Source organism: Salmo salar, chromosome ssa01, assembly GCF_905237065.1.
Source record: "Salmo salar chromosome ssa01, Ssal_v3.1, whole genome shotgun sequence".
In the NCBI taxonomy this organism is placed as follows: Eukaryota; Metazoa; Chordata; class Actinopteri; order Salmoniformes; family Salmonidae; genus Salmo; species Salmo salar.
In genome coordinates this window covers 420,241-434,709 of record NC_059442.1, presented here as the reverse complement: position 1 = coordinate 434,709, position 14,469 = coordinate 420,241, and the positions used below count along the sequence as shown (strand labels likewise).

The following is a 14,469-nucleotide window of genomic DNA, read 5'->3' as shown; positions in this document are numbered from 1 at the left end:
ATCCCTGGTCATCCCTACTGCCTCTGATCTGGAGGACTCACTAAACAGAGAACATCCCTGGTCGTCCCTACTGCCTCTGATCTGGAGGACATGCTTTGTTTGTAAATGTCTGAGTGTTGGGAGTTTTGTCTATTTGTGAATAAACTAGAAAAGTTCAATCATACCATCTGCTTTGCTTAATATAAGAAAAGTTACATTTTTTATACTTTTTACTTTTGATACTTAAGGATATTTTAGCAATTACATTTACTTTTGATTCTTCAGTATATTGAAAACCAAATACTTTTACACTCCTACTCAAATAGTATTTTAATGGGTGACTTTCACTTTTACTCAAGTAATTTTCTATTGGGAAAGAAGACAAAATACCATTGAAAGCCTTGAGCTTAAGCACTAAGTATACACTTTTACATCACAACAGTAAAAAGTAGTTCTTGCATTCAATAAACATCACGCTAAGGGCGCGTTAAGGTAGTAGAATGGTGCTGTTCTTTCAATCTTCTCCCCCCTTTCATTTTGATTTTACAAAAAGATACATTTTTACAGAAAAAAGGTCTAACAAATCATTCTAGAATGCCCTGCACACCAATCAGAAACAAGTATTCTACAATTCCATGGTATCATTTTAATGAATTTGTAAAAAGTTGATGAAAACATAACTTCACTTTGACATTATGAGGGTTATTGTGTGTCGACCAGAGAGAAAAAAAACCCCTAAACTTTATCAATTTTAAATTGAGGTTGTAACACACACACACACAAAAAAATACTTTGGCGTTATGTACGTGTAGATGTGTGGTGAAAGTTACCTCCTGGGGGTTTTGGGGGGTCAGGTGACTCACCTCCTGGTCATCCATGTTGGAGGAGCAGCGGATGAGGGCAGCCCAGCCTTTAGGGTGAAGCTGGAGAGAGGTGATGCAGTTTCCCCTGTCCCTCTCTCCTGGGATCTCTGGAGTTAACACCTCCAGACTATTCCTGGGGGAGAGACCTGGGAGAGAGGAGAGAGAGGAGGGGGGACAGCAACATGAATTTAACACCTCCAAACTATTCCTGGGAGAGGGGAGAGAGAGGAGGGGGGACAGCAACATGAATTTAACACCTCCAAACTATTCCTGGGAGAGGGGAGAGAGGGGAGGGGGGACAGCAACATGAATTTAACACCTCCAAACTATTCCTGGGAGAGAGGAGAGAGAGGAGGGGGGACAGCAACATGAAGTTAACACCAGGGCTGGCACCATGACCTCATAACCGTGTAGGTCTAACCCACAGCTATGGATGAAAATAACAGTCATAAACATAAAAAATAAAACAAAACACCCGTTCTATTCCATCTATTTCTATGGCAGCACACAGTCAGGAGGAGAAAATATGCGTAAAAAAAAAAAAAGTTATTACTGTGATCGCGGTCATTTGGCCAATTACAGTCATCCACAATTCCATGACCGTCAAGCACAGAGACAGTCAACACAGCACACAGACAGTCAACACACAGACAGTCAACACACATACTGACAGTCAACACAACACACAGACAGTCAACACAACACACAGACAGTCAACACAGCACACTGACAGTCAACACAGCACACAGACAGTCAACACAGCACACAGACAGTCAACACAGCACACAGACAGTCAACACAACACACAGACAGTCAACACAACACACAGACAGTCAACACACAGACAGTCAACACACAGACAGTCAACACACAGACAGTCAACACACAGACAGTCAACACAACACACAGACAGTCAACACAACACACAGACAGTCAACACAACACACAGACAGTCAACACAACACACAGACAGTCAACACAACACACAGACAGTCAACACAGACAGTCAACACAGACAGTCAACACAGACAGTCAACACAGACAGTCAACACAACACACTCAACACAACACACAGACAGTCAACACAACACACAGACAGTCAACACAGACAGTCAACACAACACACTCAACACAACACACAGACAGTCAACACAACACACAGACAGTCAACACAACACACAGACAGTCTGACCCCATTTAGTCGACTGGTAAATTGTTTGGTCGACAGGTTTCATTAGTCGAGCATTATGAAACATGTTCATGGTGCACAAGACAGAGGGTCTGATTGGCTCCTGCCTCAATGGGTGGGTCAATTACGGAGGCTGATTGGCTCCTGTCTCAATGGACTGATCCATTGCGGTGGCTGATTGGCTCCTGGATGGCACAGTCATCACTCTTAAGAAATGTGATACTGAAATTGTATATGGTTATATTACGTAAGAACAATGGTGCAACGCAAATAAATCTAATATTATTTAATAACAAATAACAAATTCTCCCGCGTTGGATACAGTCGCCGTCCGCGGTTCTGAAGCATAATTTTCAGCTTTTCTTTTGTTATGTGCACAGCAGCAAAGTTCACCAGCAGACTGGGATTGAGAACAATGCAGCGGAGGCAGCGGAGACGAGGAAACAGCCCTCGCCTAATTGTCAGAAAAAAATTTTTGGGAGAGAGGCAACCCCAATTTAATTAGGTCTATAATCAATAGCCTTACTGTTCAATGTGCCTGGCTTTATAAATCATCCATATATATATATATATCTCTATATCTATCTATATATAGCCTTTATTACAGCATAGCAAAGATTTTTAAAAACAGCCGGATCTGTGAAATTGCTTTATCCAACATTTTTGGCCGTTGCCTGAGGATTAGAGCTTCACGTAATCATTAGGCTATTAACCTAATACTCTATTTACATAATAACATTAACAAACACTCAAACAGGCAACAGAACTAAGATCCGTTTGTCTTTCTGTAGATGATAGATAGATAGATAGATAGATAGATAGATAGATAGATAGATAGATAGATAGATAGATAGATAGATAGATAGATAGATAGATAGATAGATAGATAGATAGATAGATATATAGATATATAGATAGATATATATATATATAGATCTATCTATCTATATCTACAGTGGGGAGAACAAGTATTTGATACACTGCCGATTTTGCAGGTTTTCCTACTTACAAAGCATGTAGAGGTCTGTCATTTTTATCATAGGTACACTTCAACTGTGAGAGACTGAATCTAAATCAAAAAATCCAGAAAATCACATTGTGATGTTTAAGTAATTCAATTGCATTTTATTGCATGACATAAGTATTTGATCACCTACCAACCAGTAAGAATTCCGGCTCTCACAGACCTGTTAGTTTTTCCTTTAAGAAGCCCTCCTGTTCTCCACTCATTACCTGTATTAACTGCACCTGTTTGAACTCGTTACCTGTATAAAAGACACCTGTCCACACACTCAATCAAACAGACTCCAACCTCTCCACAACGGCCAAGACCAGAGAGCTGTGTAAGGACATCAAAATTCCACAGGCTGGGATGGGCTACAGGACAATAGGCAAGCAGCTTGGTGAGAAGGCAACAACTGTTGGCGCAATTATTAGAAAATGGAAGAAGTTCAAGATGACGGTCAATCACCCTCGGTCTGGGGCTCCATGCAAGATCTCACCTCGTGGGGCATCAATGATCATGAGGAAGGTGAGGGATCAGCCCAGAACTACACGGCAGGACCTGGTCAATGACCTGAAGAGAGCTGGGACCACAGTCTCAAAGAAAACCATTAGTAACACACTACGCCGTCATGGATTAAAATCCTGCAGCGCACGCAAGGTCCCCCTGCTCAAGCCAGCGCATGTCCAGGCCCGTCTGAAGTTTGCCAATGACCATCTGGATGATCCAGAGGAGGAATGGGAGGAAGGTCATGTGGTCTGATGAGACAAAAATAGAGCTTTTTGGTCTAAACTCCACTCGCCGTGTTTGGAGGAAGAAGAAGGATGAGTACAACCCCAAGAACACCATCCCAACCGTGAAGCATGTAGGTGGAAACATCATTCTTTGGGGATGCTTTTCTGCAAAGGGGACAGGACGACTGCACCGTATTGAGGGGAGGATGGATGGGGCCATGTATCGCGAGATCTTGGCCAACAACCTCCTTCCCTCAGTAAGAGCATTGAAGATGGGTCGTGGCTGGGTCTTCCAGCATGACAACGACCCGACACACACAGCCAGAGCAACTAAGGAGTGGCTCCGTAAGAAGCATCTCAAGGTCCTGGAGTGGCCTAGCCAGTCTCCAGACCTGAACCCAATAGAACATCTTTGGAGGGAGCTGAAAGTCCGTATTGCCCAGCGACAGCCCCGAAACCTGAAGGATCTGGAGAAGGTCTGTATGGAGGAGAGGGCCAAAATCCCTGCTGCAGTGTGTGCAAACCTGGTCAAGAACTACAGGAAACGTATGACCTCTGTAATTGAAAACAAAGGTTTCTGTACCAAATATTAAGTTCTGCTTTTCTGATGTATCAAATACTTCTGTCATGCAATAAAATGCAATTTAATTACTTAAATCATAATGTGATTTTCTGGATTTTTGTTTTAGATTCCGTCTCTCACAGTTGAAGTGTACCTATGATAAAAATTACAGACCTCTACATGCTTTTGTAAGTAGGAAAACCTGCAAAATCGGCAGTGTATCAAATACTTGTTCTCCCCACTGTATATATAGATCTATATCTATATCTATATCTATATATATCTATATATCTATATATATATATATATATCTATATCTATATCTATATATATATATATCTATATCTATATCTATATCTATATATATATCTATATCTATATCTCTAGCCTGATGGCTATAATGTGTGAAAAAAAAACCTTTTGTGCTTAAAAGGGTTCGCAAGCCAACAATTTAAAAAAAAAAGCAGATAAATAAACGTAATAAAATAGAAATATCAACTGTTTATTATTGTGACCCAAATCCCATCATCCCTGTCACACAGGCTTATTCATTGGTTTCAAGCACACCATTAATGTCAATGCCACATAAGAAGATATTAACAAAGTTTTCACCAAATATATTTTCCAAGTTCATAAGAAAACTATAAAATTCCTAAGAACATTTTGAGGAAATGCACTTACAAAAACTATCTTATGAACTTATTTTTCCCCCTCCTTAACTAACTTCTTACGTTTTTTTCCAAAGTAATGTTTTGTGAATCTAGCCCCTGTCTGAATGGTTGTTCTACAATAGACTCGTGTCCCAGCATGCCTCTAACTGACCTTCTCTGTGAGGGTGGATCTTGCTGGAGTCGTTACCCTGTCGAGGAGCTCCACTTGACCTCGATGCAGACGCTGAGCCATCTAGAGACAGATTCACAATAAATCACCTGAGCTGTGAGAGGTGATGATGAGGGGGGAGGGGGTCTCACCCAAGCTGAGGGGAGTGAGGATGGGATGGGTGACAGGGGTCTCACCTGAGCTGAGTGAGGATGGGATGGGTGACAGGGGTCTCACCTGAGCTGAGGGGAGTGAGGATGGGATGGTGACAGGGGTCTCACCTGAGCTGTGAGAGGTGATGATGAGGGGGGAGGGGGTCTCACCTGAGCTGAGGGGAGTGAGGATGGGATGGTGACAGGGGTCTCACCTGAGCTGTGAGAGGTGATGATGAGGGGGGAGGGGGTCTCACCTGAGCTGAGGGGAGTGAGGATGGGATGGTGACAGGGGTCTCACCTGAGCTGAGGGGAGTGAGGATGGGATGGTGAGTCTCACCTGAGCTGAGGGGAGTGAGGATGGGATGGGTGACAGGGGTCTCACCTGGGCTGAGGGGAGTGCGTCTGGCCCGCAGCATACGATAGCTGCCCACCTCCAGAGACTGCGTGAGGTCCAGGTCATGAAGGATCAGCAGGTAGCCCGATGACGTCGAGATCAACATCTTGGAACAATCTGGGGTCAAACGCATTCTCATCAGGTAGCGCGTGTGGAAGAACTTCTTGTGGGGGCAGCCATCCTCTGTAAACCTACAGGTAGAGGAGAGAAGAAGAGTGAGGATCAGCCATCACCGATAACACAGAGATAACACTGGCCGATAACACTGGCCTATGGCCGATAACACAGGCCTATGGCCGATAACACTGGCCTATGGCCGATAACACTGGCCGATAACACTGGCCGATAACACTGGCCTATAGCCGATAACACTGGCCGATAACACTGAGCTGAACGAAGACAGAATACAATCTCAATGTGTTATTCTTAGTTTTTTTCTAAAACATAAACAGTGAATTTCAAAACATTATTATGAAAGTCAACTTACTTATTAAACATGCTGTAGTGGAAACTTGTATACGCATTGACACACACACACACACACACACACACACACACACACACACACACACACACACACACACCACGCACCCCCCCCTACCTGTTGGTGTCCCAGGTGATGACGTTGCCGTCAAAGCCAGAGGTGACGAGGAGTCGCGTGTTGGTGTCATACTCGATGTTCTTGACCCAGCTGGCGTGACCGTGCAGAGAGCACACTTTAGAGTTGAGCTTCCTCAGGTCCCACAGAGCAATGGTGGTGTCGTCAGAACACGTGGCAAACAAACGGTTGTCCAGAAACCTTGGAAAAAGAGAAGAGCAAAACGTTACATTATAATAACAATAGCGTACGTAGGTGATTCCTTGCCTCCTAATTCCTTGACACCTTCTCAACCGTATTGGGAGGAGAAGGTCCAGGGTCCCTCTCCCCTCAGACCTTATCGTCTAATGTGTTTTTTGAAACAGACGCAAAGACAGAGGAATCAAGCTTGGATTCATTGAGATAGACATGTCAGACCTAGCCATGAGACATGGTTGTGTAGAGAATCCGTGCTGCTAGGACAGTATTCAAGATAGAACTTCCAAAGGCGGAGGAGTTGCAATCTACTCCAGAGATAACTTGCAAAGTATGACAGAACTTTCCAGGTCTATTCCCAAACAGTTCAAGATATTAATTTTAAAAATTAATCTCTCCAGAAATAAGTCTCTCACTGTTGCCGCCTGTTATAGACCCCCCTCAGCTCCCAGCTGTGCCCTGGACATCATATGTGAATTGATTTCCCCCCATCTATCTTCAGAGTTCGTACTGTTAGGTTACCTAAACTGGGATATGCTTAACACCCCAGCCGTCCTACAATCTAAGCTTGATGCCCTCAATCTCAAACAAATTATCAAGGAACCCACCAGGTACAACCCTAAATCCGTAAACACGGGCACCCTCATAGATATTATCCTAACCAACTCGCCCTCCAAATACACCTCTGCTGTTTTCAATCAGGATCTCAGCAATCACTGCCTCATTGCCTGCATCCGTAATGGGTCCGCGGTCAAACGACCACCCCTCATCACTGTCAAACGCTCCCTAAAACACTTCTGCGAACAGGCCTTTCTAATCGACCTGGCCCGGGTATCCGGGAAGGATACCGACCTCATCCTGTCAGAAGAGGATGCCTGGTTATTCTTTAAAAGTGCTTTCCTCAACATCTTAAATAAGCATATCCCTTTCAAAAAATGTAGAACTCAGAACAGATATAGTCCTTGCTTCTCTCCAGACCTGACTGCCCTCGACCAGCACAAAAACATCCTGTGGCATTCTGCATTAGCATCGAATAGTCCCCGCGATATGCAACTTTTCAGGGAAGTTAGAAACCAATATACACAGGCAGTTAAGAAAGCAAAGGCTAGCTTTTTCAAACAGAAATTTGCATCCTGTAGCTCTAACTCCAAAAAGTTTGGGGACACTAAAGTCCATGGAGAATAAGAGCACCTCCTCCCAGCTGCCCACTGCACTGAGGCTAGGAAACACTGTCACCACCGATAAATCCAGTACTGAGAAAAAGAAATGTAAGTTGCTCTGGATAAGAGCGTCTGCTAAATGACTAAAAATGTAAAATGTAAATCCACGATAATCGAGATTTTCAATCAGCATCTCTCTACGGCTGGCCATGCTTTCCTCCTGGCTACCCCTACCCTGGTCAACAGCCCTGTGCTCCCCACAGCAACTCGCCCAAACCTCCCCCACTTCTCCTTCACCCAAATCCAGATAGCTGATGTTCTGAAAGAGCTGCAAAACCTGGACCCCTACAAATCAGCCGGGCTAGACAATCTGGACCCTCTCTTTCTAAAATTATCCACCGCCATTGTTGCAACCCCTATTACCAGTCTGTTCAACCTCTCTTTCGTATCGTCTGAGATCCCTAAAGATTGGAAAGCTGCCGCGGTCATCCCCCTCTTCAATGGGGGGGGGGGACACTCTAGACCCAAACTGTTACAGACCTACAGTGAGGGAAAAAAGTATTTGATCCCCTGCTGATTTTGTACATTTGCCCACTTATAAAGAAATGATCAGTCTATAATTTTAATAGTATGTTTATTTGAACAGTGAGAGACAGAATATCAACAAAAAAATCTAGAAAAACGCATGTCAAAAATGTTAGAAAATGATTTGCATTTTAATGAGGGAAATACCTAGGTGTCTGGTTAGACTGTAAACTCTCCTTCCAGACTCACATCAAACATATCCAATCCAAAATTAAATCTAGAATCGGCTTCCTTCACTCATGCTGCCAAACATACCCTCATAAAACTGACCATCCTACCGATCTTCGACGAAGTCATTTACAAATTATCCTCCAACACTCCACTCAACAAATTGGATGCAGTCTATCACAGTGCCATCCGTTTTGTCACCAAAGCCCCATATACTACCCACCACTGCGACCTGTACGCTCTCGTTGGCTGGTCCTCGCTACATATTCGTCGCCAAACCCACTGGCTCCAGGTCATCTATAAGTCTTTGCTAGGTAAAGCTCCGCCTTATCTCAGCTCACTGGTCGCCATAGCAGCACCCACCCGTACCACGCGCTCCAGCAGGTATATCTCACTGGTCACTCCCAAAGCCAATTCTTCCTTTGGCCGCCCCTCCATCCAGTTCTCTGCTGCCAATGACTGGAACGAATTGCAAAAATCTCTGAAGCTGGAGACATATCTCCATCACTAACTTTAAGGACCAGCTGTCAAAGCAGCTAACCGATCGCTGCAGCTGTACACAGCCCATCTGTAAACAGCCCAACCAACTACCTACCTCATCCCCATATTGTTTTTATTTACTTTTTTTCTGCTCTTTTGCACACCAGTATTTCCATTTGCACATCACCATTTGCTCATTTATCCCTCCAGTGTTAATTTGCTAAATTGTAACTACTTCGTCACTATTGGCCTATTATTGCTTTACCTCCTTACTTCATTTGCACACACTGTATATAGACTTTTCTGTTGTGTTATTGACTGTACCTTTGTTTATTCCATTTGTAACTCTGTTGTTGTTTGTGTCGAACTTGCTTTGCTTTATCTTGTAAATGAGAACTTGTTCTCAACTGGCCTACCTGGTTAAATAAAAGGTGAAATAAAAAAATATATAATTTTTTAAAACCTAGGATGCCATAGCAGTCTAGATATAGCCATGTATCAGAGTTGGAGCAGACCTAGGGAGAGTACTTACAGGACAAACAGCATTGACAAACAGCATTGACAGACAGACAGCCAGACAGCCAGACAGCCAGCCAGCCAGCCATGAGGATGCTAGGGAACAGGTAGCAGTATCTCTGGTCCAGGGAGTTTGTGTGTCCTGACTAAGGCTCAGCATCAGCTAGTCACATGGAAAAGCCCTGGACCAGAGATAGGGAACATCCAGCTAGCATACCTGATGATACAGACAGACAGGAGAGAGCAGGAGAACTATTACAAACCTTTCCTTGGGGACCCACATTCAATTCACAATTGTTTTGTAGCCTTGAAACTAGTAGACAAGGGCTGGATAACTAGTAGACAAGGGCTGGATAACTAGTAGACAAGGGCTGGATAACTAGTAGACAAGGGCTGGATAACTAGTAGACAAGGGCTGGATAACTAGTAGACAAGGGCTGGCTAACTAGTAGACAAGGGCTGGCTAACTAGTAGACAAGGGCTGGCTAACTAGTAGACAAGGGCTGGCTAACTAGTAGACAAGGGCTGGCTAACTAGTAGACAAGTTGAATGTGGTGTGATAACTCTGGAAGAGATAAAATACAGAGAACACCTGGGTGTACCTGAGGAGAGGTTAGAGAAAGGCTGGGACAGAGAACACCTGGGTGTACCTGAGGAGAGGTTAGAGAAAGGCTGGGACAGAGAACACCTGGGTGTACCTGAGGAGAGGGTTAGAGAAAGGCTGGGACAGAGAACACCTGGGTGTACCTGAGGAGAGGGATAGAGAAAGGCTGGGACAGAGAACACCTGGGTGTACCTGAGGAGAGGGATAGAGAAAGGCTGGGACAGAGAACACCTGGGTGTACCTGAGGAGAGGGTTAGAGAAAGGCTGGGACAGAGAACACCTGGGTGTACCTGAGGAGAGGGATAGAGAAAGGCTGGGACAGAGAACACCTGGGTGTACCTGAGGAGAGGGATAGAGAAAGGCTGGGACAGAGAACACCTGGGTGTACCTGAGGAGAGGGTTAGAGAAAGGCTGGGACAGAGAACACCTGGGTGTACCTGAGGAGAGGGTTAGAGAAAGGCTGGGACAGAGAACACCTGGGTGTACCTGAGGAGAGGTTAGAGAAAGGCTGGGACAGAGCCTGGCCCAGTATCTGGGCGTTAGAGATGTCGTCGATGAGTATGAGGTGCCTCTCCTTTAAGGCCCATGAAACTCCCATTAGACAACTCTACAAGTGTTATAATGTCAAAGATGTCTGACGTCTGACTGATTTTACATTTTTGTCATTTAGCAGCAGCTCTTATCCAGAGCGACTTACAGTAGAGTGCATAGATTTTATTACATTTTTAAATACTGGCCCCCCCGTGGGAATCGAACCCACAACCCTGGCGTTGCAAACACCATGCTCTACCAACTGAGCTACAGGGGGACTGCTGTTGTGCTGAATAGGCACATTTTTGTATGGATGTACATTTTTTTTTACTTAGCAATTCTTTGGCAGTACATGTCAGCCATAAATGATCATAGTTGCTCAGGGAAACTGAACATTTGGTAAATACCTAACATATTTTGACATAAAGCGTGCGAAGCTGTCTTAATGGGAGTTTAAATGTGATCTTCTCAGGGTGTTTGAGAGGAGACAGGTCATACTCATCGTGGACGTCTCTAAAACGCCCAGATAACGGGGAACAGAATACGCAGTTGTCATCTACGGTACCTGATGTTATTGACACAGTCTTCGTGGGCCTCCACCAGGGTCTTGATGTGTTTGGAAGAGATGGGATCGAACAGCAGAACTTCTGTCTGCTCACAAGCCACAGTCAGGACAGACCTGGGGAGGGATGGGATATAAGCTCACAACAACAACAGGCCAACTCTGTATTATGTTTCATGTTGTGTGTGTGTGTGTGTGGACCCCAAGGAAGAGTAGCTGCTGCTTTTGCTAATGGGAATCCTAATAAAATACCAAAATACCTCGCCTAGATCAACTTGTGTAATGTAAAAAGTTTGTCTTATAGATTGTGACTACTTATCATACGACTTAACTAACTTTCCTATTACCATCTTGCATAAATATGGATAAAACTTCAGGCTAAAACATTTTGTTTGTTTTGTTTGTTGACAAAACACGTTAACATCCATTTCATCCTGTTCTTACCCGTCGGGGGAATATTCCAAATTAAATACTGCGCCATGAGTTTGGGTACTGAGGTTGACCGAGTCTGCAGCCGGACTCATGGAAGAATACAAATTCGTCATTGTCCTAAAGTTATCCCTGGACGGATCCACGAACAGCCCTCTCCTTATAGTCCTGCTCTGTAGCATGGAGAACAGACTGTTGGAGTTACTCTCCACCGAACCAGAACCAGGACCAGTCGTAGTGGTACTCCCTTGACCCGAGGACACTTGTACATTCGGTTGACACCGGGGATTGTCCTCTACGGTTATAAAATCCGCCCTGGAGCTTCTCGGGTTAGTCTCCTCTCGGCTGCTCTGCGGAGGACAAGCCGGTGTCTTGCTTTCATCGGAGGAATCATCTGTCTCAGGGTCCTGGTCTTGGTCCGACACCCTGGTGGTGTTGTTAGACCCGTCCTGCGACTCATCCGGGTCCACGCTGTCGCCCTGCTGCTCCGAGCTCATGGTGGCTGTTCGGGTTAACCGACAACCGGGGTGCCCTGTACAGGCCCGTTGTTTCACAGATAAGTGTCTCGGTTCAACAACCAATTGTGTAATTATTGTATCCCGAATACACCTACCTCTCTACTCCGTTAATACAATCCCGCACCCCACCTTCCCTCCCCCCACACCAACAAAAATATAAATAAACCGGGAGTGGAATTTCCACGAAACTAGACAGAGACGGAATTACTACAAAAAAACACCTGGAGCAAAATAAACCAAGTGTTGTGACGGAGTTCAGCTTCCTTCTTCTTCTTCCGTGTCACTTCAGCGGTCCAAACGAACATCATAACTGTGGTACCGCCACCTGGTGGATATAAATTATACTTTCATTTCAGAAAACACTTCCGTGTGCAAAAATCTAAATCATATTTCATTTGTCACAAGCACCGAATATAACGGGTGTAGACTTAACCGAGTTATTCCCAACGATGCAAAATAGAAAGGAACATTTTACAAATAAAAAAAAAGTAACACAAGAATTGAGCTTTATACAAGATCAATACTGGTACCAGATCAAATGGTTTATTTATATATTTATTTTAACCTTTATTTAACTAGGCAAGTCAGTTAAAAACGAATTCTTATTTACAATGACGGCTTACCAATATGCAGAGGTACGAGATATTTGAGGTAGATATGAACATGAAGGCTTTGTAAAGTGACTAGGCATCAGGATAGATCATTAATAAGAGTAAAATTAATAACATGATGAGTATAAAAGTGTGTGTCTGTGTGTGTCTGTGTGTGTGTGTGTATTTATGTAGTGTATGTGAATGTGTGTGGGTTTTGTGTGAGAGTGTCTATAGTGTGTCTATAGTGTGTCTATAGTGTCTATAGTGTGTCTATAGTGTGTATATAGTGTGTCTATAGTGTCTATAGTGTGTCTATAGTGTGTCTATAGTGTGTCTATAGTGTCTATAGTGTGTATATAGTGTGTCTATAGTGTGTCTATAGTGTGTCTATAGTGTGTCTATAGTGTGTCTATAGTGTCTATAGTGTCTATAGTGTGTCTATAGTGTAAATAGTGTCTATATAGTGTGTCTATAGTGTGTCTATAGTGTGTCTATAGTGTCTATAGTGTGTCTATAGTGTGTATATAGTGTGTCTATAGTGTCTATAGTGTGTATATAGTGTCTATAGTGTGTATATAGTGTCTATAGTGTCTATAGTGTGTCTATAGTGTGTCTATAGTGTGTCTATAGTGTGTCTATAGTGTCTATAGTGTCTATAGTGTGTATATAGTGTGTCTATAGTGTCTATAGTGTGTCAATAGTGTCTATAGTGTGTCTATAGTGTCTATACTGTCTATAGTGTGTATATAGTGTGTCTATAGTGTCTATAGTGTGTATATAGTGTGTCTATAGTGTCTATAGTGTGTCTATAGTGTCTATAGTGTGTATATAGTGTGTCTATAGTGTCTATAGTGTGTCTATAGTGTCTATAGTGTGTCTATAGTGTCTATAGTGTGTCTATAGTGTCTATAGTGTGTATATAGTGTGTCTATAGTGTCTATAGTGTGTCTATAGTGTCTATAGTGTGTATATAGTGTCTATAGTGTGTATATAGTGTCTATAGTGTCTATAGTGTGTCTATAGTGTGTCTATAGTGTCTATAGTGTCTATAGTGTGTATATAGTGTGTCTATAGTGTCTATAGTGTGTCAATAGTGTCTATAGTGTGTCTATAGTGTCTATAGTGTCTATAGTGTGTATATAGTGTGTCTATAGTGTCTATAGTGTGTATATAGTGTGTCTATAGTGTCTATAGTGTGTCTATAGTGTCTATAGTGTGTATATAGTGTGTCTATAGTGTCTATAGTGTGTCTATAGTGTCTATAGTGTGTCTATAGTGTGTCTATAGTGTCTATAATGTGTCTATAGTGTCTATAGTGTCTATAGTGTGTCTATAGTGTCTATAGTGTGTCTATAGTGTCTATAGTGTGTCTATAGTGTCTATAGTGTGTCTATAGTGTGTCTATAGTGTCTATAGTGTCTATAGTGTGTCTATAGTGTGTCTATAGTGTCTATAGTGTCTATAGTGTGTCTATAGTGTCTATAGTGTCTATAGTGTATATAGTGTGTCTATAGTGTCTATAGTGTGTCTATAGTGTGTCTATAGTGTGTCTATAGTGTCTATAGTGTCTATAGTGCGTCTATAGTGTGTCTATAGTGTCTATAGTGTGTCTATAGTGAATATAGTGTGTCTATAGTGTGTCTATAGTGTCTATAGTGTGTCTATAGTGTGTCTATAGTGTGTCTATAGTGTCTATAGTGTGTCTATAGTGTCTATAGTGTCTATAGTGTGTCTATAGTGTCTATAGTGTGTATATAGTGTTTATAGTGTGTCAATAGTGTCTATAGTGTCTATAGTGTCTATAGTGTCTATAGTGTGTATATAGTGTGTCT

At 43.0% G+C, this 14,469-nt stretch overlaps 1 protein-coding gene and 1 non-coding gene across 3 annotated transcripts in view; both read right to left on the bottom strand.

Annotated features, from left to right (window-relative positions):
- wdr32 (WD repeat domain 32) overlaps positions 1–12,318 on the bottom strand; it is a 17,113-nt gene extending 4,795 nt beyond the window's left edge. The window contains exons 1-6 of one of the 2 annotated variants that reach the window (XM_045703775.1): positions 11,542–12,318; positions 11,101–11,214; positions 6,300–6,497; positions 5,687–5,889; positions 5,153–5,233; positions 810–988 (exon numbers count right to left, since the gene is read on the bottom strand). In XM_045703775.1, coding sequence (XP_045559731.1) covers positions 810–988; positions 5,153–5,233; positions 5,687–5,889; positions 6,300–6,497; positions 11,101–11,214; positions 11,542–12,023 — 1,257 coding nt within the window. In that variant the 5' untranslated portion in view covers positions 12,024–12,318. The remainder of the gene's footprint in view (positions 1–809; positions 989–5,152; positions 5,234–5,686; positions 5,890–6,299; positions 6,498–11,100; positions 11,215–11,541) is intronic. The other variant, XM_045703806.1, reaches the window with a different exon arrangement.
- On the bottom strand, positions 10,740–10,812 carry trnaa-ugc (transfer RNA alanine (anticodon UGC)). Its single transcript has one exon. It is a non-coding gene; the product is annotated as a tRNA-Ala (tRNA).
- Positions 12,319–14,469: the final 2,151 nt, after the last annotated feature.